At 36.0% G+C, this 17,996-nt stretch overlaps 1 protein-coding gene across 11 annotated transcripts in view; it reads left to right on the top strand.

Annotated features, from left to right (window-relative positions):
* AGFG1 (ArfGAP with FG repeats 1) overlaps positions 1-17,996 on the top strand; it is a 72,770-nt gene that overhangs the window by 51,553 nt on the left and 3,221 nt on the right. For 3 of the 11 annotated variants that reach the window (XM_060623968.2, XM_060623967.2, XM_060623977.2), the window contains exons 6-12: positions 3,700-3,819; positions 4,496-4,567; positions 6,072-6,281; positions 8,280-8,460; positions 11,237-11,316; positions 11,527-11,619; positions 16,612-16,659. In XM_060623968.2, the coding sequence (XP_060479951.1) occupies positions 3,700-3,819; positions 4,496-4,567; positions 6,072-6,281; positions 8,280-8,460; positions 11,237-11,316; positions 11,527-11,619; positions 16,612-16,659 (804 nt within the window). The remainder of the gene's footprint in view (positions 1-3,699; positions 3,820-4,495; positions 4,568-6,071; positions 6,282-8,279; positions 8,461-11,236; positions 11,317-11,526; positions 11,620-16,611; positions 16,660-17,996) is intronic. The other 8 variants (XM_060623970.2, XM_060623969.2, XM_060623976.2 and 5 more) reach the window with 6 other exon arrangements.

The raw sequence follows: 17,996 nt of genomic DNA, 5'->3' as shown, positions 1-17,996 counted from the left end.
AATACAAAGTCATTGACAGCTCAGTTCTCACCCTGAAATTTTCATGTTTTTGTTTTTTTTTAAGAAGTTTTTAAGTGAGAATATTCTCCTGTACAGATTGATACGACAAATGGAATCTTTAATTTCAAATGATAATTATTTAGAAATGCCAATGTGGTTAGCATTATTTTGTAGGGAAACCTGTTATTTTGCAGATCATTTAATGGCTTAAAAGCCAGAAGTCTTCACCCTTCATCTGAACATTCTGGCTGAGATGGTATGTGAGGATATGTATCAGTGGTGAGGTTATTACTGTGTTCAGGAAAAGTCATCTTCTACAGAAATATTTGTGCAGTTAGAAACATGATTAACCTACAGAATTTAATAGTTATTTTGCTTGGTAATAAACTCCACAGCCCTATGAACTGTAAACTGTAATTGATTTTTGTCACACCTTACTGGGGATCTCAAACTTTTGTCTTGCCATCCAGTCAACACAAGTGAGTAATACAATGCAGTGTGGAAGGAACCGTGTGCACAGGAAGGTGTTCTAATCTCCTGTTGCCACATGGTCAGTCAGGCTCAGGATTACTAGATTCACTGATTTTCTTTTAAGCAAAGCAGGAAATCTTGTTTATTTAATGTAAGATGTTGTCTTTTTAAATGTTGGGTTGATGATAAAGAATTTAAACATGTAGGTGAAACAAAGTGTATTTGTCAGCTGTATTCATGATGAAGGCAGTCAGTTTCTATCTCTCATCCCTACGTTTATCTCCCTTTCTCAGGAGTACCTGTTTCTCACTGAAGAGGAAAGACAGTTTCCAGCTAGATTCAGGCTGATTAACTTGGTGCCTTAAATTCTAAACTGAGGTTACTTCTTTGTACTTTAAAAAAAATTTTTTTAAAATGTTTATTTATTTTTGAGAGAGAGAGAGACAGTGTGCAAGCGGGGGAGGGGCAGAGAGAGAGCGAGACACAGAATCCCAAGCAGGCTCCAGGCTCTGAGCTGTCAGCACCGAGTCCTACCCGGGGCTCCAACTCAAGAGCCATGAGATCATGACCTGAGATGAAGTCAGACGCTTAACTGACTGAGCCACCCAGGAGCCCCACTTCTTTGTACTTTTTGAGATAAGATTATTTAAAAAGCATCTATTATTGTTTTGTCACATTCCGTTTAGTTTATCTTTCTTTGTATGGTAGTTGCTTGAGGTGGTTCCAGACAGTAATTTTCACATTATTGAATTTATTAGTGTTTAATTTCCAAAGTTGTGGTTACTAAAGGTTCATTCCACGGTACTTAGAAATTTTAAAATTGACCATAACCAGTTGTTGAAGACACTGAATAGATTTAGTGTCTCCATATAAAGACTGAAAGAGGTATTACAAAGTCCTGTTTTGCTGTAATGAATAGATATTTGGTTAATGTGTTTGGTGCTCTGGTTGGAAACACCAGTGTTTATAAATTTGATAAAAATAGACTTGATTAACAAAATGGATTACATTGAACTGATTTCTTAATGATGATGTTTGAAACACGTTAAATGTATATTTCTCCTGTAGTGTTCTAAATATGTTAAAAGTAGAATATATATTATTATAGGCTACTTATTCACTATATTTGAGATTATAAGTGATAAAGCAGCTTAGGGACCCAACTCCTGTTTCTCCAAGGGATAGATGTATTTCATTTGTTCAAGTAAAATTTCAGCCTATAAAGAAATTGAATTTTATCATGGTAATAAGTAAAAACAATAACAAAAGATTTCAGAGTATCCAGAAAATACAGAATTTTTTGTGTTAAGCAGTAAGCAGCCTTTTAATTTAGATACGTCTGTGTGATGTTTGAGAGAGAGGACAAACGTCTTTAGAAAAGGTTTTCAACAGTGCGAGCAGCGATAGGTGTATGTAGGATAGCACTCCACCTGTCACAAGTGCTGGGTGTGAGGACACAGGGAGGGAGGTGTCACAGGTGTCTAGTAAAAGGAGGACTATCTAGTTCAGGTGTGTTTCCCCCTATAGTCATATACCCTTTCGGATATACACAACATAGTAATTACATAAAATGCTGTTAGGTTTTTTTGATCATTTCCCTAGAGTAATGTTTTACTTCATTAGTGGAAAATTTGTTTAGTAACTTTTTTTTCGTTGATGTACAGTTAGAATACATATCCATTGCAAAAGCTTGGTGAACTATAACAATAACAATAAACTATAACTATAGTAAACTATAACAATCTGAAAACTCACCACTACAAGTTAATGAAAATGCAGATTTTCTGTGCATATGATACCATGCTGACAAAATTGGCAGATGAAAATGTATTTGGCACTTTTTGGCCTGTTTATCTTGATATACTTCATCATAAGTATTTTTGAAGAGGACTGTATCTTCTATGTGATTTTTTAAATGGCCGCATTATATTTCTTTGTATGATGTTTCATAATTTAAGCAATCCCTCGTTGCTGGCCATGTGAGTTTTAAATTTGTTTTATTATTTTAAAACAAATCATTTAGCTATTAGATGCAGCCATACTCATTTGCAAGATTATTTCTTTATGAAAGCTTTTTGAAGTAGAATTGCCTGCAAAGGATTTAAAGTAGCTGACTTGTACTATGTTGATGGCATTTAACCTTTATCTTTTGGGCATGCTTTTCATTCTTACCACTTAGCATTCTTTTTCTTACATACCAACCACTTCTTATTATATTCTCTATAAAAATCTTAATTCAGCATCTATTGTAGCCTTTAAAAAAAAAAACAACCTTTTGAATTGTTGTATTTAGTTACATATTTTAAGTTTAGGGAAGCCTAAAAAATTGTTCTTAGGTTAATGACAAGTGGGAAATACCAGTTGGTCTTTTTCACTGAGTCTGAAGTACACTAATGTCACAAATTTTGCTATTTTCATTTCTCAAATTTTAATATGTATTAAAAATAGTAGGCTTCCCCCCCCCCCCCCCCCCCCCCCCGCCTTAAGAGAGCATGAGCAGGAGGGGGCAGAGGGAGAGAGAGAGAATCTTAAGCAGGCTCCATGTCTGACTCGGGAGACCGACTCGGGGCTTGATCTCACAACTATGAGATCATGACCTGAGGTGAAATCAGGAGTCAGATGTCACCCAGTCTCGCCAGAACAGCAGCCTTCGAAGAGAATGTGACTATCTGTGATTTATTTGGCAGTCATGTCCTTGTTAAACATTTAAGTTTTTTCATTTTTACGTGCCATGATGTGAGATGGTTGTAAACTTAGGAAAAAAAAAACCAAAAAGAATATTAATGAAATTTAAACTTCTTTGTATCATTATTTTAGATTCACAAAGCTGATGAATCACTCACCACCATTTTAAATCTGAGTTTCCCAGAATGTAATCTATATCCTACATCTCAGTTTGCTTTACTGTAACTCATATATTTCATGCTCTTAGAGTTTCCTTCAGTAGAGTCACTTTTGCAGTACTATTCCGGAGGTCACTCAAAGGGTATTGTGTACAAATTTATTGTTGTACAAAGTGTTTTGGGAAATTTTTGGCTACCCTTTAATGAATTGTTTGGCATTGGGTTAAATCAGCACTGGCAGGATTTAAAATTGGATTCTGAATGAATTCTCTTTAAAGTAAGTTGTGAAACAGAAACTTCTCATAAGATTCTTAAATTCATTTGTCATATTTTTCATTTATAATTTTCATATTCATTAACATATATTGTTCCTTACCATTTACAGCCCAGAACTCTGCAAATGCAGATTTTGCAAACTTTGGTGCATTTGGACAGTCTAGTGGCTCGAGTGATTTTGGAGGTTTCCCCACAGCAAGTCGCTCTCCTTTTCAGCCCCAAACTCCAGGTAGAGCTTCTCCGCGTCACGCGTAAACGTTTTGACATACAAAACTCTCTACACGTAGTTTAAAAAATTATTCTAAACTTAAATTCTATAATTATTTGATTTAAAAATAGTTCTATCTTACAAAGCTCTGGGGAAACCTGAAATCTTTATTTTTTTCTGTGTTCATCTGGTTTTTTGAACTCCTTGGTGTGTTGTCTAATTCACAGTGTCTGTTCTCTTCCTTTTCCTGCATATGAATCTTCCTTAAATTTCTTAGGCACAGGAGCGTTACAGTCCTCAAAATTTGTTAGGTTCACAGAACACATTGGTTTAGGCTTTGAGTAAAGGAAGCTAATTGATTGCTTCCATAGAAATAAAAACGTAAGTAATTTTCAGGGCAGCAAGCTTGAGACAATAAATATTGTCAGTCTATTAGTCAAGAGTAGATTATTTCACAGTCACTTTAATCAGACTTGGAAGTAGTTTTCTGTGCAGGAATTGGGCTTTGGACAGTGAGTACTCTCCCCTGAACTAAGTATTGTTTCCAGAATCCCGTTGAACCCTTGTTGAGATCTTTGGCTGATGACTTTTCTTTCAACTTTTAACTCTGTGTATTGTCTTATAAAGCCTTTTCTTTCACTTTTCTTTTTTTTTTCTTCTTTAAATTCCATCATTTACATAATTTCTGGCTGTCCAGCATTTAGAATGCTTTCATCTAGCTGCAGTTTTGGTGAATTTACTTCAGCTTTTCCTCTCCAGGCTTCCAACAGTAAGTTGTGTTGTCAAGTAGGCATCTTTTACTGATTTGTATGTTTTATGCTCTTCCATGGATTTTTCGATTATAGAATGTTATTCATCTTTTAATAGTAATCATTCTGAAACTCTCATTTCTGTGTCTTCACTGTTACTAAGCTCAGACTTAGCACAATAGTGTACAGTAAAAGAGTTGATTTAATAGTTCAGTTTTTAATAATTTGAAATAAATTTCATCATAAAAATTGTGAAAGATTAGTATTGTGTACTATGTTCACCAGCTACTTGTAACAGACCACAGTCTTAAAATACCAACACACACTACTTTTAATTGCAAAGGACTGGAGTTTATTCCTGGAAGAAATTTTATCCATATTTATTTTAGAGTGTCTGAAATACACTGATTGATGGGAAAGTGTTTGTGTTCTCTTTTTTAAATAGGGCTGTATTCTTTCTGCTTTTAAAATATCTGTTAATTGTGCTTTGCTGTTACTTTAATATATAGCTGTAATGTATATACTGTTCTCATTGCTGAAACTAATGTGTAGGTGTGAAGAACTAATACCAACAGTATAGCATCAAAAGCATAAAATGAACTATTCTGGCTTTAGTCTTCTGGTAGTGCTTTAGGAAAGTCTCTGGTAACCAGAACAGTCTTCAAAATCTTAGCAGGATGTACGATAGACCATTAGATGAATTATGATCTTATAAGTCTCAAAAGATTATATATTGTATGCTATAATTTTTATTCCTTGAACTATATAATAGGGTATGATTTTACTGATACTGTATATATATTACAATATTATTATGTGGGATTAAATATTAACTCTTCAAGTAAAATAAGTTCCAGAGCTCAAAGACCACTTTTTAAGAAATTGTGGATCAAAACAGTACATCTTAAACATTTTAAATCTCTGCTCTGGGATTTGTTGCCACCAGGTCTCCATTGGAGCTGTAAGAGCTTATAGCATAAAATACTTTGCATCTTGTCGATGGAAATCCGTTTAGGGAGAACTAGTAAAAGGTCATAGTAATATATATGTGTGAGAGAGAGAGAGATAGTGTGTGTGTGTGTGTGTGTGTGTGTGTGTGTGTGTGTGTATACACATATATATGAATATTAACATATATACGTGTAATGTGTATATATATGTATGATGTATTAACATATATATATACACACATATATATATGTATATATGAATATTAAGGTAACTAAGTCTCAAACCCAGCAAGCATGGAATTACTCCTCTGTGAATTATAGTCTTCACTTCAGGGTAGATAATTACACATAGAAATTTGTTACGCTCCATGTTGCCAGGATCTTTGAAAATCTAGTTCCCCAAATTACAGTCATACGTAAATAGAAGATTAAAGTTGAATACCGCTTGCCAGTTGTTAATTCTAAGAATGTAAGATTGCTTATAGAACACTTAAGGAAGAAATGATCATATAATCTATCAAAGGATTTTGGGAAAAGTCTAGAAATTTCAAGTGTTCTGTTTATTCTGTTACAGGTGGAAGTGCTGGATCAGTAAATGCTAATTTTGCTCATTTTGATAACTTCCCCAAATCCTCCAGTGCTGATTTTGGAACCTTCAATACTTCCCAGAGTCATCAAACAGCATCAGCTGTTAGTAAAGTTTCAACGAACAAAGCTGGTCTGCAGACTACAGACAAATACGCAGCACTTGCTAATTTAGACAATATCTTTAGTGCTGGGCAAGGTATTAAGCTTTACACAAAATAAATACAAATTTGTAATAACATAGTCCTCTGAATTCGGTTGTGTTTATTGCAATTTAAGGTTGTTATGCTTTTTTTAGTTGTAAAGAAATTCTGCGTACACTAAATGTTCGTGACCATTCGGCACATTTTTGATGTGAAATAATAATAGGTCTTTTGGAAGGCCTAGAAAACTAGGAACTATTTGTAAACTTCTAATTCTAAAAGAAAATAATTGACAAAATTTAATTTTGTCTTAGAAAGCATGCTTCACTGTTCTGAGGCTATAGAGGGCCAGCAAATCCAATTAATAATGCTGACTGGAGCGTTATTTGGTTGTTTTTATAATATATTCATTTTGAGCTATTTTTACTATTAATATTTTGGTATTAAAAGCCATTAGTTTTGGGGCGCCTGGGTGGCGCAGTCGGTTAAGCGTCCGACTTCAGCCAGGTCACGATCTCACTGTCCGTGAGTTCGAGCCCCGCGTCAGGCTCTGGGCTGATGGCTCGGAGCCTGGAGCCTGTTTCCGATTCTGTGTCTCCCTCTCTCTCTGCCCCTCCCCCGTTCATGCTCTGTCTCTCTCTGTCCCAAAAATAAATAAAAAACGTTGAAAAATAAAAAAATAAAAGCCATTAGTTTTATAGAATATTTTTATACCTGGTTTTGATCTTAAGGCCAGTATTTTGCCTCTCAGAATGCACAGTGTGGTAGGGAACAGTAGAGGTCTGCTTTTGGACTGGATTCTGCATCCGAATCTCTGTAGCTGTTTTCTCATCTCATCTCATAGGGCAGTAATAGCATTGAGCTCATATGTATTATCACATCTAAGTCATTTAGAACAGTGCCTGGCACATAATAAGTGCTGTGTAAATGTTTCCTCGTACTACTGTCTCTAATTTTTTTCATGGAAAACCCTGGGAAGATGGTATTATTAATGGATTGTTCTCATTAGGTCTGGCATTTTAGAAATTTTTATGTTCACTTGAATGACACGCACCTGTTTTGGAGATGTTAATGTAGCACTTTGAGAATTTGCTCCTTATGCATAATTTAGACAATGGTACAGATTCTTTGCTTTTTGTTTTTAAGTTTATTTATTTTGAGAGAGAGTGCGTGCAAATGGGGGGCGGGGTAGAGAGAGAGGGAGATGGAGAATCCCCTAAGCAGGCTCCGCATTGTCGGTGTGGAGCCCAACGCAGGACGCAGGGCTTGAACTCACGAACTGTGAGATCATAACCTGAACTGAAATCAGCAGTTGGATGCTTAACTGCCTGAGCCACCCAGGTGCCCCACCTTAGTTTTTGTTACAGAAACTGTATCCTGTCTTTACCACAGTGGTGTGTATAGCAATTAATCTTGTCTAATAGTTTGTAGATAGTTTATTAGATAACACTACAGAATTCTTGTCTATTTATTCGCTTAGCATTAAAGTAGTTTTAAATTTACATGTTTCAGGGCACCTTGGTGGCTCAGTCGGTTGAATATCCCGACTCTTGATTGCGACTCAGGGTCATGATCCCAGAGTCGTGGGATCCATGTGCAGCACGGAGCCTGCTTGAGATTTTCTCTCTCTCTCTCTCTCTCTCCCTCTCTCTCTCTCTCTCTCCCTCTCTCTCTCTCTCTCCCTCCCTCCCTCTCTCTCCCTCTCTCTCCCTCTCTCTCCCTCTCTCTCCCTCTCTCTCCCTCTCTCTCCCTCTCTCTCCCTCTCTCTCCCTCTCTCTCCCTCTCTCTCCCTCTCTCTCCCTCTCTCTCCCTCTCCCTCCTTCTCCCTCTCCCTCCCTCTCCCTCCCTCTCCCTCTCCCTCTCCCTCTCCCTCTCCCTCTCCCTCCCTCCCTCCCTCCTTCCTCTGCCCCTCTCCCCTGCTCATGTGCTCTCTCTCTCTCTAAAATTAAAAAATTTGGAAAATTAAATTTGCATGTGTTTCATGGCACATGTGGTTGGTAAATTGAAAGCATAATAACTAAGTTTTCGGTGTAATTGTTTTTGTTTGTTTATAGGTGGTGATCAGGGGAGTGGTTTTGGGACCACAGGTAAACCTCCTGTTGGTTCTGTGGTTTCAGTTCCCAGTCAGTCAAGTGCATCTTCAGACAAATACGCAGCCCTGGCAGAACTCGACAGCGTTTTCAGCTCCGCGGCCACGTCCAGTAACGCGTATACTTCCACAAGTAATGCTAGCAGGTACCTTGTCTTTGTCCGTGTTCCTGCTTCGTGTCTTCTCTTTTTTGTTTTTTAATTCAACGCTGAATAATGATGTTAAATAATGGCTGTTTGGGGACACATTTTTAAAATTCTTGAATATTTTTGTAAGTTTGCAGAAACGGAGTTGAATCTGCTAATTAAAATATAATCCTTGAGTGATTGCCATTTTATCTTACTTAAAGGTTTTGTTACTTCTCTTCCTTGAACACGGAAGTGTAATTGAGAGTATGTACACGTCTCAAAATGGAGAGTTATATACGGATTTAATTATACTGAGCAGAGAATCCATTTAGCAAATTATATACTTTTAAGGTACAGTTTTCAGTCACGAAGACTAAACACTGGAAGTAACATGTAGCTTTAGTTGTAAATAAACATTTTTAGATATGTTTGCAAGACAACTCAAGACCCCGTTCTATATCTCTCCGGTGTCCCGCTGGTACACATAGCATATCCATTACTGTGCTCAGATTCGTGTGGAATGAAGGAATTCTAGGCAGCAGGAAGTCTAACACATTTTAACAGCAATAGATCTTTAAAAACACTTCTAATTGTAACTTCTTCATTTCGTAGTAAGGAAACAGACCCAGAAGTATAGGTGACTTAGCTGTGCAGTGTTTTATCCAAGTGTTTTCTGTCCTGTAGATTGTCTCTTCTTTCTTTTGTTATCTGAGGTGTGTTTTTTTTTTTTTAATTTTCTTTTAGCATCTTTTCTAGGGAGAAGTGGGAGGATTGTAACGCTAATGACTTGGACTCTCTAGTAATTAATTTTACAGCCAGATGGGAAAAATTGAATCCAAAGAACAGTTTAGAGTATTTATTATTTTTCTTTCATTAAGATTGTCTATGTTAGATAACAGTCGTGACCTATTGCAAGGGAACCATACAGTCTGGAAACAGAGAGGTGTATTTAACAGGTGGTTTATTGGTATCATATTACAGTATCTTAGTGGTCCACAATGTGGTCTATGGAACATTTCGGGTACCTGAGACGCTTCCAAGGGGTCTGTGAAGTCCAAACTCTTCATAATAATTCTGAGGGGTTAGTTGTGTTTTCAGTATTTGACATTTGTATTGATGGCACAAAAACAATGGCAAGTAAAAACTTGGTAGTGCCATAGCACAGACTAAGGCCATGACACCAACTGTCCTAGTCATGTAATAGTCACTGTATTTCTTACACCACTTTCGGTTTTACTTGTGAATAGTCTTGATTGTTTTTCTTCTGAATATTCTTCTTCTAATTTTTTTTTATTGAGGTATAATTGATATTTAACATTGATTTCAGGTGTACAACATAATGGTTTGATATTTGTATGCACTGGGAAATGATTATAGTAAATGTAGTTTGTGTCCGTCCCCACACAAAGCTAACTTGTAGGATTTACTCTCTTGATAACTTTGAAGTACGAACTACAATATTATTGACAGTAGTCACCATGCTGTACATTACGTCCCCATGACTTATGTATATATTCTTACAAATATTCTTGATGAAACAGTAAAGAAATTTAACTTTATTAAATCTTGACCCTTACATAATGTTTTCTTAACTTGCTGTGTATTCAGATAAGGTATACATCACGTGGTTCTGGTGCATATTGAAGTATGGTAGGTAGCTTCTGGAAAATCAGCTTGTGTGGTTAAATTGTGGAATGAACCAGCCACTTGTTTTATGGAACGCCATTTTTCCTTAAGACTGATAAACCATGGTTATTCAGATTTGGATATTTGGCACACATTTTCTCAAAAATGAAATAATTGAAGTCTGTCACTTTAAGGAAAATAACTGATAAAATTCACACTTCCAAAGCAAATATTAGAATTTTGGAAAATTTATTGACTCCATCATGAACTCGACAGCTCTACATTACTTTTTGATAAGATGAGCAGTGATAGTTTTTGATTTTGTATAAGGAAATTGTTAACATTTGGAAGATTTGTATCAGATATTTTCCCAAATGATACAAAAATGGTAAAAGATTCATTTAAAGTGCAAGATAGATTAGTAGATGTTACTTCAGAGAGCACAAAGGAGTTCATTGATAGGATTTCAAATTCCATTTTGTAGCTAACCTTTAGGAAATTATCACTGTCGTTTTGGCTGTGATGTCAAGGAAAATATTCACAAGTATCTGAAGAAACTATTCAGATTCTCCTAGTTTGTTTAGCTAGATGTCTATGAGAGCAGTTTTTTTCATACACTTTTACATAAACGACATATTACAGGAGATTGATCTTCTGTTAAGCCCAGCCATTGAAGGGATTTGCAAAAATGTTGTGACTCTTAAGTTCCTTTCGTTTTGGAAAATAGAGTTCTTTATCCTAAAAATGCTACTCACGTTAGTGTATAATGGCTTTATAGTTAATTTTAAAAGTATAAGATTTAAAAATTTTTCCATTTTAATTTCTGTATATACGTATTGTTAATATAGCACATTTAAACAAAGACTCTTTGGAGTTCTCGGCTCAGAGCGTAAATGAGTCCTGGACCTCCTGGCTGGCTCAGTCAGAAGAGCACGCGGTTCTTGATCTCAGGGTCCTTAGTTCAAGCCCCATGTTGGGCGGGGAGCCTAGTTAAAAAAAAAAAAAAAAAAAAAGAATGTAAATGAGACCGGACTCCAGAGTTTAAGAACATCTGTGATACATGATGTGTTCAGTATTACCTGTTTCCGCATTTTATGGCCACCCTATAGATAGATTAGCCTTGCTTTAAAAAATGAATAAAAAGAACTCTTTCTGTATTTATTTTCAGCAATGTTTTTGGAACAGTGCCCGTGGGTGCTTCTGCACAGACACAGCCTGCTTCTTCGAGTGTGCCTGCTCCATTTGGAGGTACGTGTTTCTGGTATATATACCGGATTTTCTAAAGAGCCTGTGTATACTGTAGAACATTTTCTTACAGGTACTGGAAGGCAGTCAGAGCAACAATTTATTATCCAAAAGCTCTAGTTTTCTGATCTTCATAAATGTATGAACAAATATTTTAAATGACTGAATACAAATATGTTAGGATTTCATAGCATATTTTCTAATTTTTTAAAGCTACGCCTTCCACAAATCCATTTGTTGCTGCTGCTGGTCCTTCTGTGGCATCTTCTACAAATCCATTTCAGACCAATGCCAGAGGAGCAACAGGTAAGAAATAAATATAGATTATAGAACAGAAAGCTTTGGAAAAGGTATTTATTACAAAGACATCATGGGAAGAACATCAGAAAATAAAGCTCTTCTTTGTTACTGTAGTGAATGGGAAGTGGATGGAAGAGTTTGTCCATAAAGACATACACTAGCTGGGGGCGCCTGGGTGGCTCAGTCCGTTGAGCGTCTGACTTCGGCTCAGGTCATGATCTCGTGGTTCGTGGGTTCCAGTCCCGCGTCGGGCTCTGTGCTGACAGCTCAGAGCCTGGAGCCTGCTTCGGATTCTATGTTCTATGTCTTCCTCTCTCTCTGCCGCTCCCTCACTCACGTTGTCTCTCTCTGTCTCTCAAAAATAAATAAATGTGAAAACATTAAAAAAAAAAAAAAAAGACCTACGCTAGCTGAAAGTTTATAAAATCCTGGACTTCTAATATTTGAGAGGAACCCTAGAAATTCTCTAGCGCCCCCTGGTCCCCATTCCCTGCTTTCATTCTTCAGGTGAGGAAGCCCAAGTGTGGAGGCGAGGCCTCCTTAGAGCCCTGCGCCCTGCAGCCACTTTGTGACCAAGGTGGGACTTTGAACACCGAAATTCTGACTTATTTGGTGATCGGGTTTTGGAATTACTGGTTACTACTCATTCAGTCTTAATAGAAAAAACTTACGAGAAGTTTTTTTGTTTCTTATTTTCCTCTCCACGAGATGGCAAGGAAGGAATGAGCTTTGTTACGTGAGGTCTTAAAAATCACGTCTTTTCCAGTGCTTATCTCTTTTAGAGTGTTCACGTTTTTTAACTTACACAAACCTGATTTGATTTAGGGAATGGTATTTTAATATTTTCTCTTGATAATTTTTTAATCCTCTTTATTCCTTCCCTTTTTTTGTTTTTGGTTCATACCGCAAGCCAGCCACATATTTTTTTGTATTGAGCCTCTTTGATTTTTGTCTTATCAACCTGAGCACCAGAACTGTTGGCCAGTACCTTGGAGCGTCAACAAGTGTGTGTGGAGTTGCTGGATACCCAGTAAACCTCCAGTTGGCCAGCTCTGTTTTTGTGTATGTGTCCCGGTACATTTAGAACTAAAGCTTTCGGCGTATGGCATATATCGGTGTGGAATCTGGAAAAAGTAAGGTGCTTGTAACATAATTTGTGCCATAAGAATTGGTATTTACTAGTAAATCTCTGTCATAGGCAAGATTAAGAATTGTGGTATTAATGGAGTTTGAACTATAACTTTCCTTTTAAATAAATGTCTTTAGTCATAATTTGTTGGTATCTCGCATGATCGATGTTTAATAAGTATTTTCACAGATAATTTTTAAAAAATGGTTTGTGTTTGTTAGAATTCAAGTACACCTAATCAGTGATTGTTTTCGTTTCTGTGTGTTTCAGACAAAAATATTCATCAGTTATGATACATGTAACATTTCCCTTTCTTAGCATGCTATTTTGACTTGGCGGAATGAATTTGTAAAATGTCTCACGTCACATAGGGATTTGTGCATTGTGTCGTTTAATCCTTTTAGCTCTCATCAAATAAATGTTTTAATCACTCCTTGACAGCTGAGGGAACTGAGGCTCAGAAAAGTTAAGTGTGGATATGTTTTGGGTACAGCCAGACTTGTGTTCAAATCCTGATTTAGTATTTACTTGCGGTGATCTTAAGATGCTTTTTATGTATTAGTTGTGTGATGAATAAAGATGATAGAAAGATGTACTAACATTTGTTGAGTGTTTAAAATTATTGACAAGATACTGTTGAAACATTTATAGCTATCATAACCCCATTTGACAACAGAAAGATGGAAATTCAAATTGTGCCTTGGCTAAAACTTGTATTGATTGAACTTCTCTGAGCCCTATTGTTGGCCTTCTCTATAGAATGTGAATAATATTCTCCTATTGGCAGGGTTTTTGTGAGAATTTAGATGATACAAATCATCTTTGCATGGTGTTTGCATTGTCCTGTATGGTAAATCTTTCCTATTATTTTCCTTTCATGACTACCTTGAAGTTAGTTTTGTCATTAGAATTAAGGGCTTTTTATTTTTTATTTTTTTGCTTATTTTATGTAGAGTATGAAAGTCCTTTAAAGTTAAGGTTCTACATAGGATGTACATTAATATAAAACATACAGTATATGTTCAGATAATATAAGGTAATTTTAGTATTAGGCTAAGAAAAATTTATTGAAAGGTAAATCTGTGTCCATAAATTTTTATTTCAAGGTTAAAAAATTTCTCTTTATAAACTGCTTTGATTTATCACATTGGTCACCTTCATTAAATTGTTACAGAATTGATGAAAAGTAAATGTTAGCTATATATGTTTCTATTGAAGTTGAAATATGAGCAACATTTTGACAAATACACTATGCTCACTATGCTCGGGAATTTCCAGTGTCAAAATTAATATTCTTTAGGAAATATTTTTTGTTGCTTTCAAATATATTGTTGAATTCCATTTGAAGTAGCTTTTGAAAGACGGATTGCATAATAAAATGTAAAACTTTACTGATAACATTTCTTTCTTAAAATACATATTTTAATAATTTTTCTTCTGCATCTATAAAGCTTTGAGGCTTTAATTTTCTTCTGCCATGTTACATAGAAACTTTCATTAGGATATCAGCCAGTATGGCCTAAGACCTTTTTTATTTTAGGATTCTGTAATAGCATTTTTTTTTAAAAAAGAGGGCTCTTGAGACCTTAAATCTAACAGATTTAATACAGTTTTCAATTATTATGAAATTCTGTTAAAACTCTTCAATCTCTCCTTTGCTGTGGAATGAAAAGTCTTTATTATTTCCCTAACTTCATTTTAATGAATGATTTTTTAAAAAAATAATTTTAGAGAGAGTGAGGGGAGAGGGGCAGAAGGAGAGAGAGAACCTTTACACAGGCTCGACGTGCAGCTCCAGAGCCCGATGCAGGGCTCGATCCCACGATTCTGGGGTCATGACCTGGGCCAAAATCAAGAGTCAGATGCTCAACTGACTGAGCCACATGAATGAATGAACAAAGATTTTAAAGATTCCCCCCCACCCCCCCCCCCCCCCCCCAGGAGGTAAACTTAATAGAGATGTAGAGCTGAAAATCACAGTAGCATCTAGGCTAGTGTCCTTGTTTTATTATCTAGGGGGAGACTGGTTTGATGGGTTTGCCTTAAGGGTTCAAAATTAATTAACGGCACAAATATTTGTACCTAGAACTCTAGCATAGTTTCCACTGGTTCCACCCATTCCGCTCATTAAGAATATACCTAAGAGAAATGAAAATGTACATCCACATAGAAACTGGCACACAGATGTTCCGTTGCAGCATTATTCATGATAGCCAAAGGGAGGAAACAACTCAAAATGTCCATCAACTGATGAAGGGGTAGACCGGATGTGTTATAATCATACAATGGAATTTGCTTGATAATAAAAAGTAATGAAATACTGACGAAAAATAATGAAGCGGACATGCTGCAACATCAGGCTAAAATAAAGGAAGCTAGTCACAAAATAATGTGTAACTTGTGATTCCTTATACATGGTGGTGTATCCAGAATGGGCATTACAGCATTCCAGGGCTAGAACTTGAGAGGGCATCGTTGTTGCAGGCTGAGGCAACAGCAATTCATATTGGTTCGCAGTCACTGTTGACTAAAGGTCGGTTTTTATCAGAGTGTATTTTGTACAGCATGTCTCTTGAGATGTTATCAAATACTCCATGGGAAAGGGTTCTGTGCTCAGATATGCATGGGAAATGCTGGTATAAACAATTTAACCCGCATTTTATCGTAGAACTTCTCAAGAGACTTAACGTGCTGTAAGAAAGGAGATAAACATAAAGTGACCTACGTTATTTATTATAGAATCCTTCCCCCGAATTACCTCTTTGTTGAATTCATAACACAGTACTGGTGTATCTTTTAAGTACACATCTTTTAAAGTGATTTGCAAGTAAAATACATCCATTGAATATTTACATCATTTTAAAAATTTTATTGTCAAATTTATTTTTACTGCAGCTTTGTAAATAAAGTAGGTATTGTTATCCCTGTACCTGTACCCTCTATTTGCAAATGAGGAAACTGAAGCCTGTGGAGGTTACATAATGTCTCGTAGTTAGAAAATGACAGAACCAAGACTCACAACCACTCTTCTCTCCAGTTGCTCTGTTTCCCCAAATTTAATTGGTAAAGTTTGCTAATGTAAAAAGCATGCATAGATGGACCTGTATTTTAGAAACAATTCCACTCCAGAAGGTTAAAACAAACAAAAAGTTTCTAGTACTTAACAACCTAAACTTGTTTTCTGTTCATTACGTTTATTTGTATGTAACCTCTCTGGCCTCAGTTATGCCAGGTAAGATTTGCAGAAGATGCACTTTTCTCATCTCTCTTTTCAGCCATTAACATTTTCAATTGAAAGTTGCACTTACCTTTCTAATGAACTGCATTGAATAATTTCTCCCTTTCATAATACGTAGTTCGCTTGAGTTATCTATGTATTTTTAGTTAGCGTACAGAGTTGTAAAGAAAACAGTCAAACATCATCCAGGTGCTGTCTGCAAGATCCGACTTTCTAGAGGCAAAAGGTAGATTCTAGATCATTTTAGATGATCCTACGAATAGCAATTTGGGGTGTAATTCATGAGACCTACAAAGTCTTGTTATGGACACAGTTGTATCTTGATACGAAAAATACGTTAGCATTTATTTAAAAGTGGATTTCATAAATGTTTTTTTTCATTTGATATTTATTTTTCTGGTATTTATTATTGGCGATCTCCCTTTTACTTCAAACAGGTTAAATATTACAGTGTCGTGAATATAGTTGAAATTAAAAAAACTCTTGGTGGATATGTTTTTATATGTATTCTTATGCTACCTACTGTGTAACAGTGTATTCTAATTTTAAAAGTTTTTAATGAAACAGATTTGTTTTGACAGTAGTTAACCATAAGTTAATTGACATTGGTCTCTCTATGGCTTTCCGTAAGGCCTTTCTGGAGCAATGCATTCTCAAGTGTTCCCTCACGCTCATTTTGGTAGGTGGCCACAACTAATACCTAGATTTGTGTGGCAATCTGTCTACCTGCTTGTGGAAGCTTCTGCTAGTGTTCTGGATCCCTGCATGTGGAATTGAGTTTTTTCCATGTTTTAAAATGGAGTGGGCATGGATGTGTGGCATCGGGGTTACATTATATTTAAAGTCACACGAAAATTGTGGTGATTTGTTTTTAACGCTGAAAAGCATTGTTGCTTACCTCCATGGTCACGTTAGAATGTTAATAGCTTTTTTGATTATTTTTCTTGAGTTTGATTTCATACTACTTTGACACCTTTTCGACACACCAAACCATCTTACCACATTATTCCATGGAGTTTGGTTTTGCTTAACTGTATACAAGTTGCGCTTTTTAGTGCTTTCTTAAAAGTGATTTGTCAAAGTTCGTCAGTGCGTTGTTGTCTGTTATGAAACCCTTCTGTTTCCCTTGCAGTGTGCTTATTATTCTTTAGTTCACTTGCTTCCTAGTGGCTTGTTTTTCCTTTCTGTCATCAATAGTAATTTCAAGAAATTTGGCATTCTAATTGGGTTCATTGAGAAAAATTGCCTTGATATAAACAATAGGATTATGAAGATTACTTTGGGCAGTATCTGTAACATGACTCTCAGGTTTTTTTCAATAAAATATAAGTCTGTGTGACATTTTTAGTTATTAATTCCTATGCCTTAAATCAGAGGTCAAATTGGTAAATTTTTTTATATCAGGAAATTCAGTGAACTGCCACGTTTTTGATAGCATCATGCCAACACTATTTCACTATTGTAATTACTAGTATTCTCTATTAAAAGCACCATTATTGGCTCTTACTTTACTGAGACTTTTTCTAGGACATTATTCAGAAGGTTCTGTTTTTAATCTTCACTAGTAGTAAGTAATAAATTGTTTTACTACTACATGTGTTTCTGTGATGCAGATTCGATTATAAGTAATTTATAAGTGGGGGAAGGATGGCAGCATTACCACATACGTACTGGTCGTTCACACACGGATTTCAGTGCGGTATTGATCACAGTGCTCATTCACCCTACATCCATCTTTTCTAAGAATGCTTATTTCACTTCCTTTTCAGTCTTTGTGCATTTTGCCCCAATTTCTTTCACTCAGCAGTCCTAACCTTAAACCCCGTATCCAGAGCAGTCTGTTTATCTTCCAAACAAGAAATGGGTATCCATCTATATTTCTTTTGGAATTGATGTATTGGGAACTTCACATATTCTTTTAATTTTGTGGGTAGTTTTATTAGAGAAACCCCTCCCCCTCCTACCCTTTTTGGGCTCTGGGTACAAAGCTGCATAGGTTTTGAGTGGCCTGCTTCT

The sequence above is a fragment of the Panthera onca genome, chromosome C1 (assembly GCF_046562875.1).
Source record: "Panthera onca isolate mPanOnc1 chromosome C1, mPanOnc1 haplotype 2, whole genome shotgun sequence".
In the NCBI taxonomy this organism is placed as follows: domain Eukaryota; kingdom Metazoa; phylum Chordata; class Mammalia; order Carnivora; family Felidae; genus Panthera; species Panthera onca.
The sequence above is the reverse complement of the archived record's forward strand: the minus strand, read 5'-3'. Positions and strand labels throughout refer to the sequence as shown.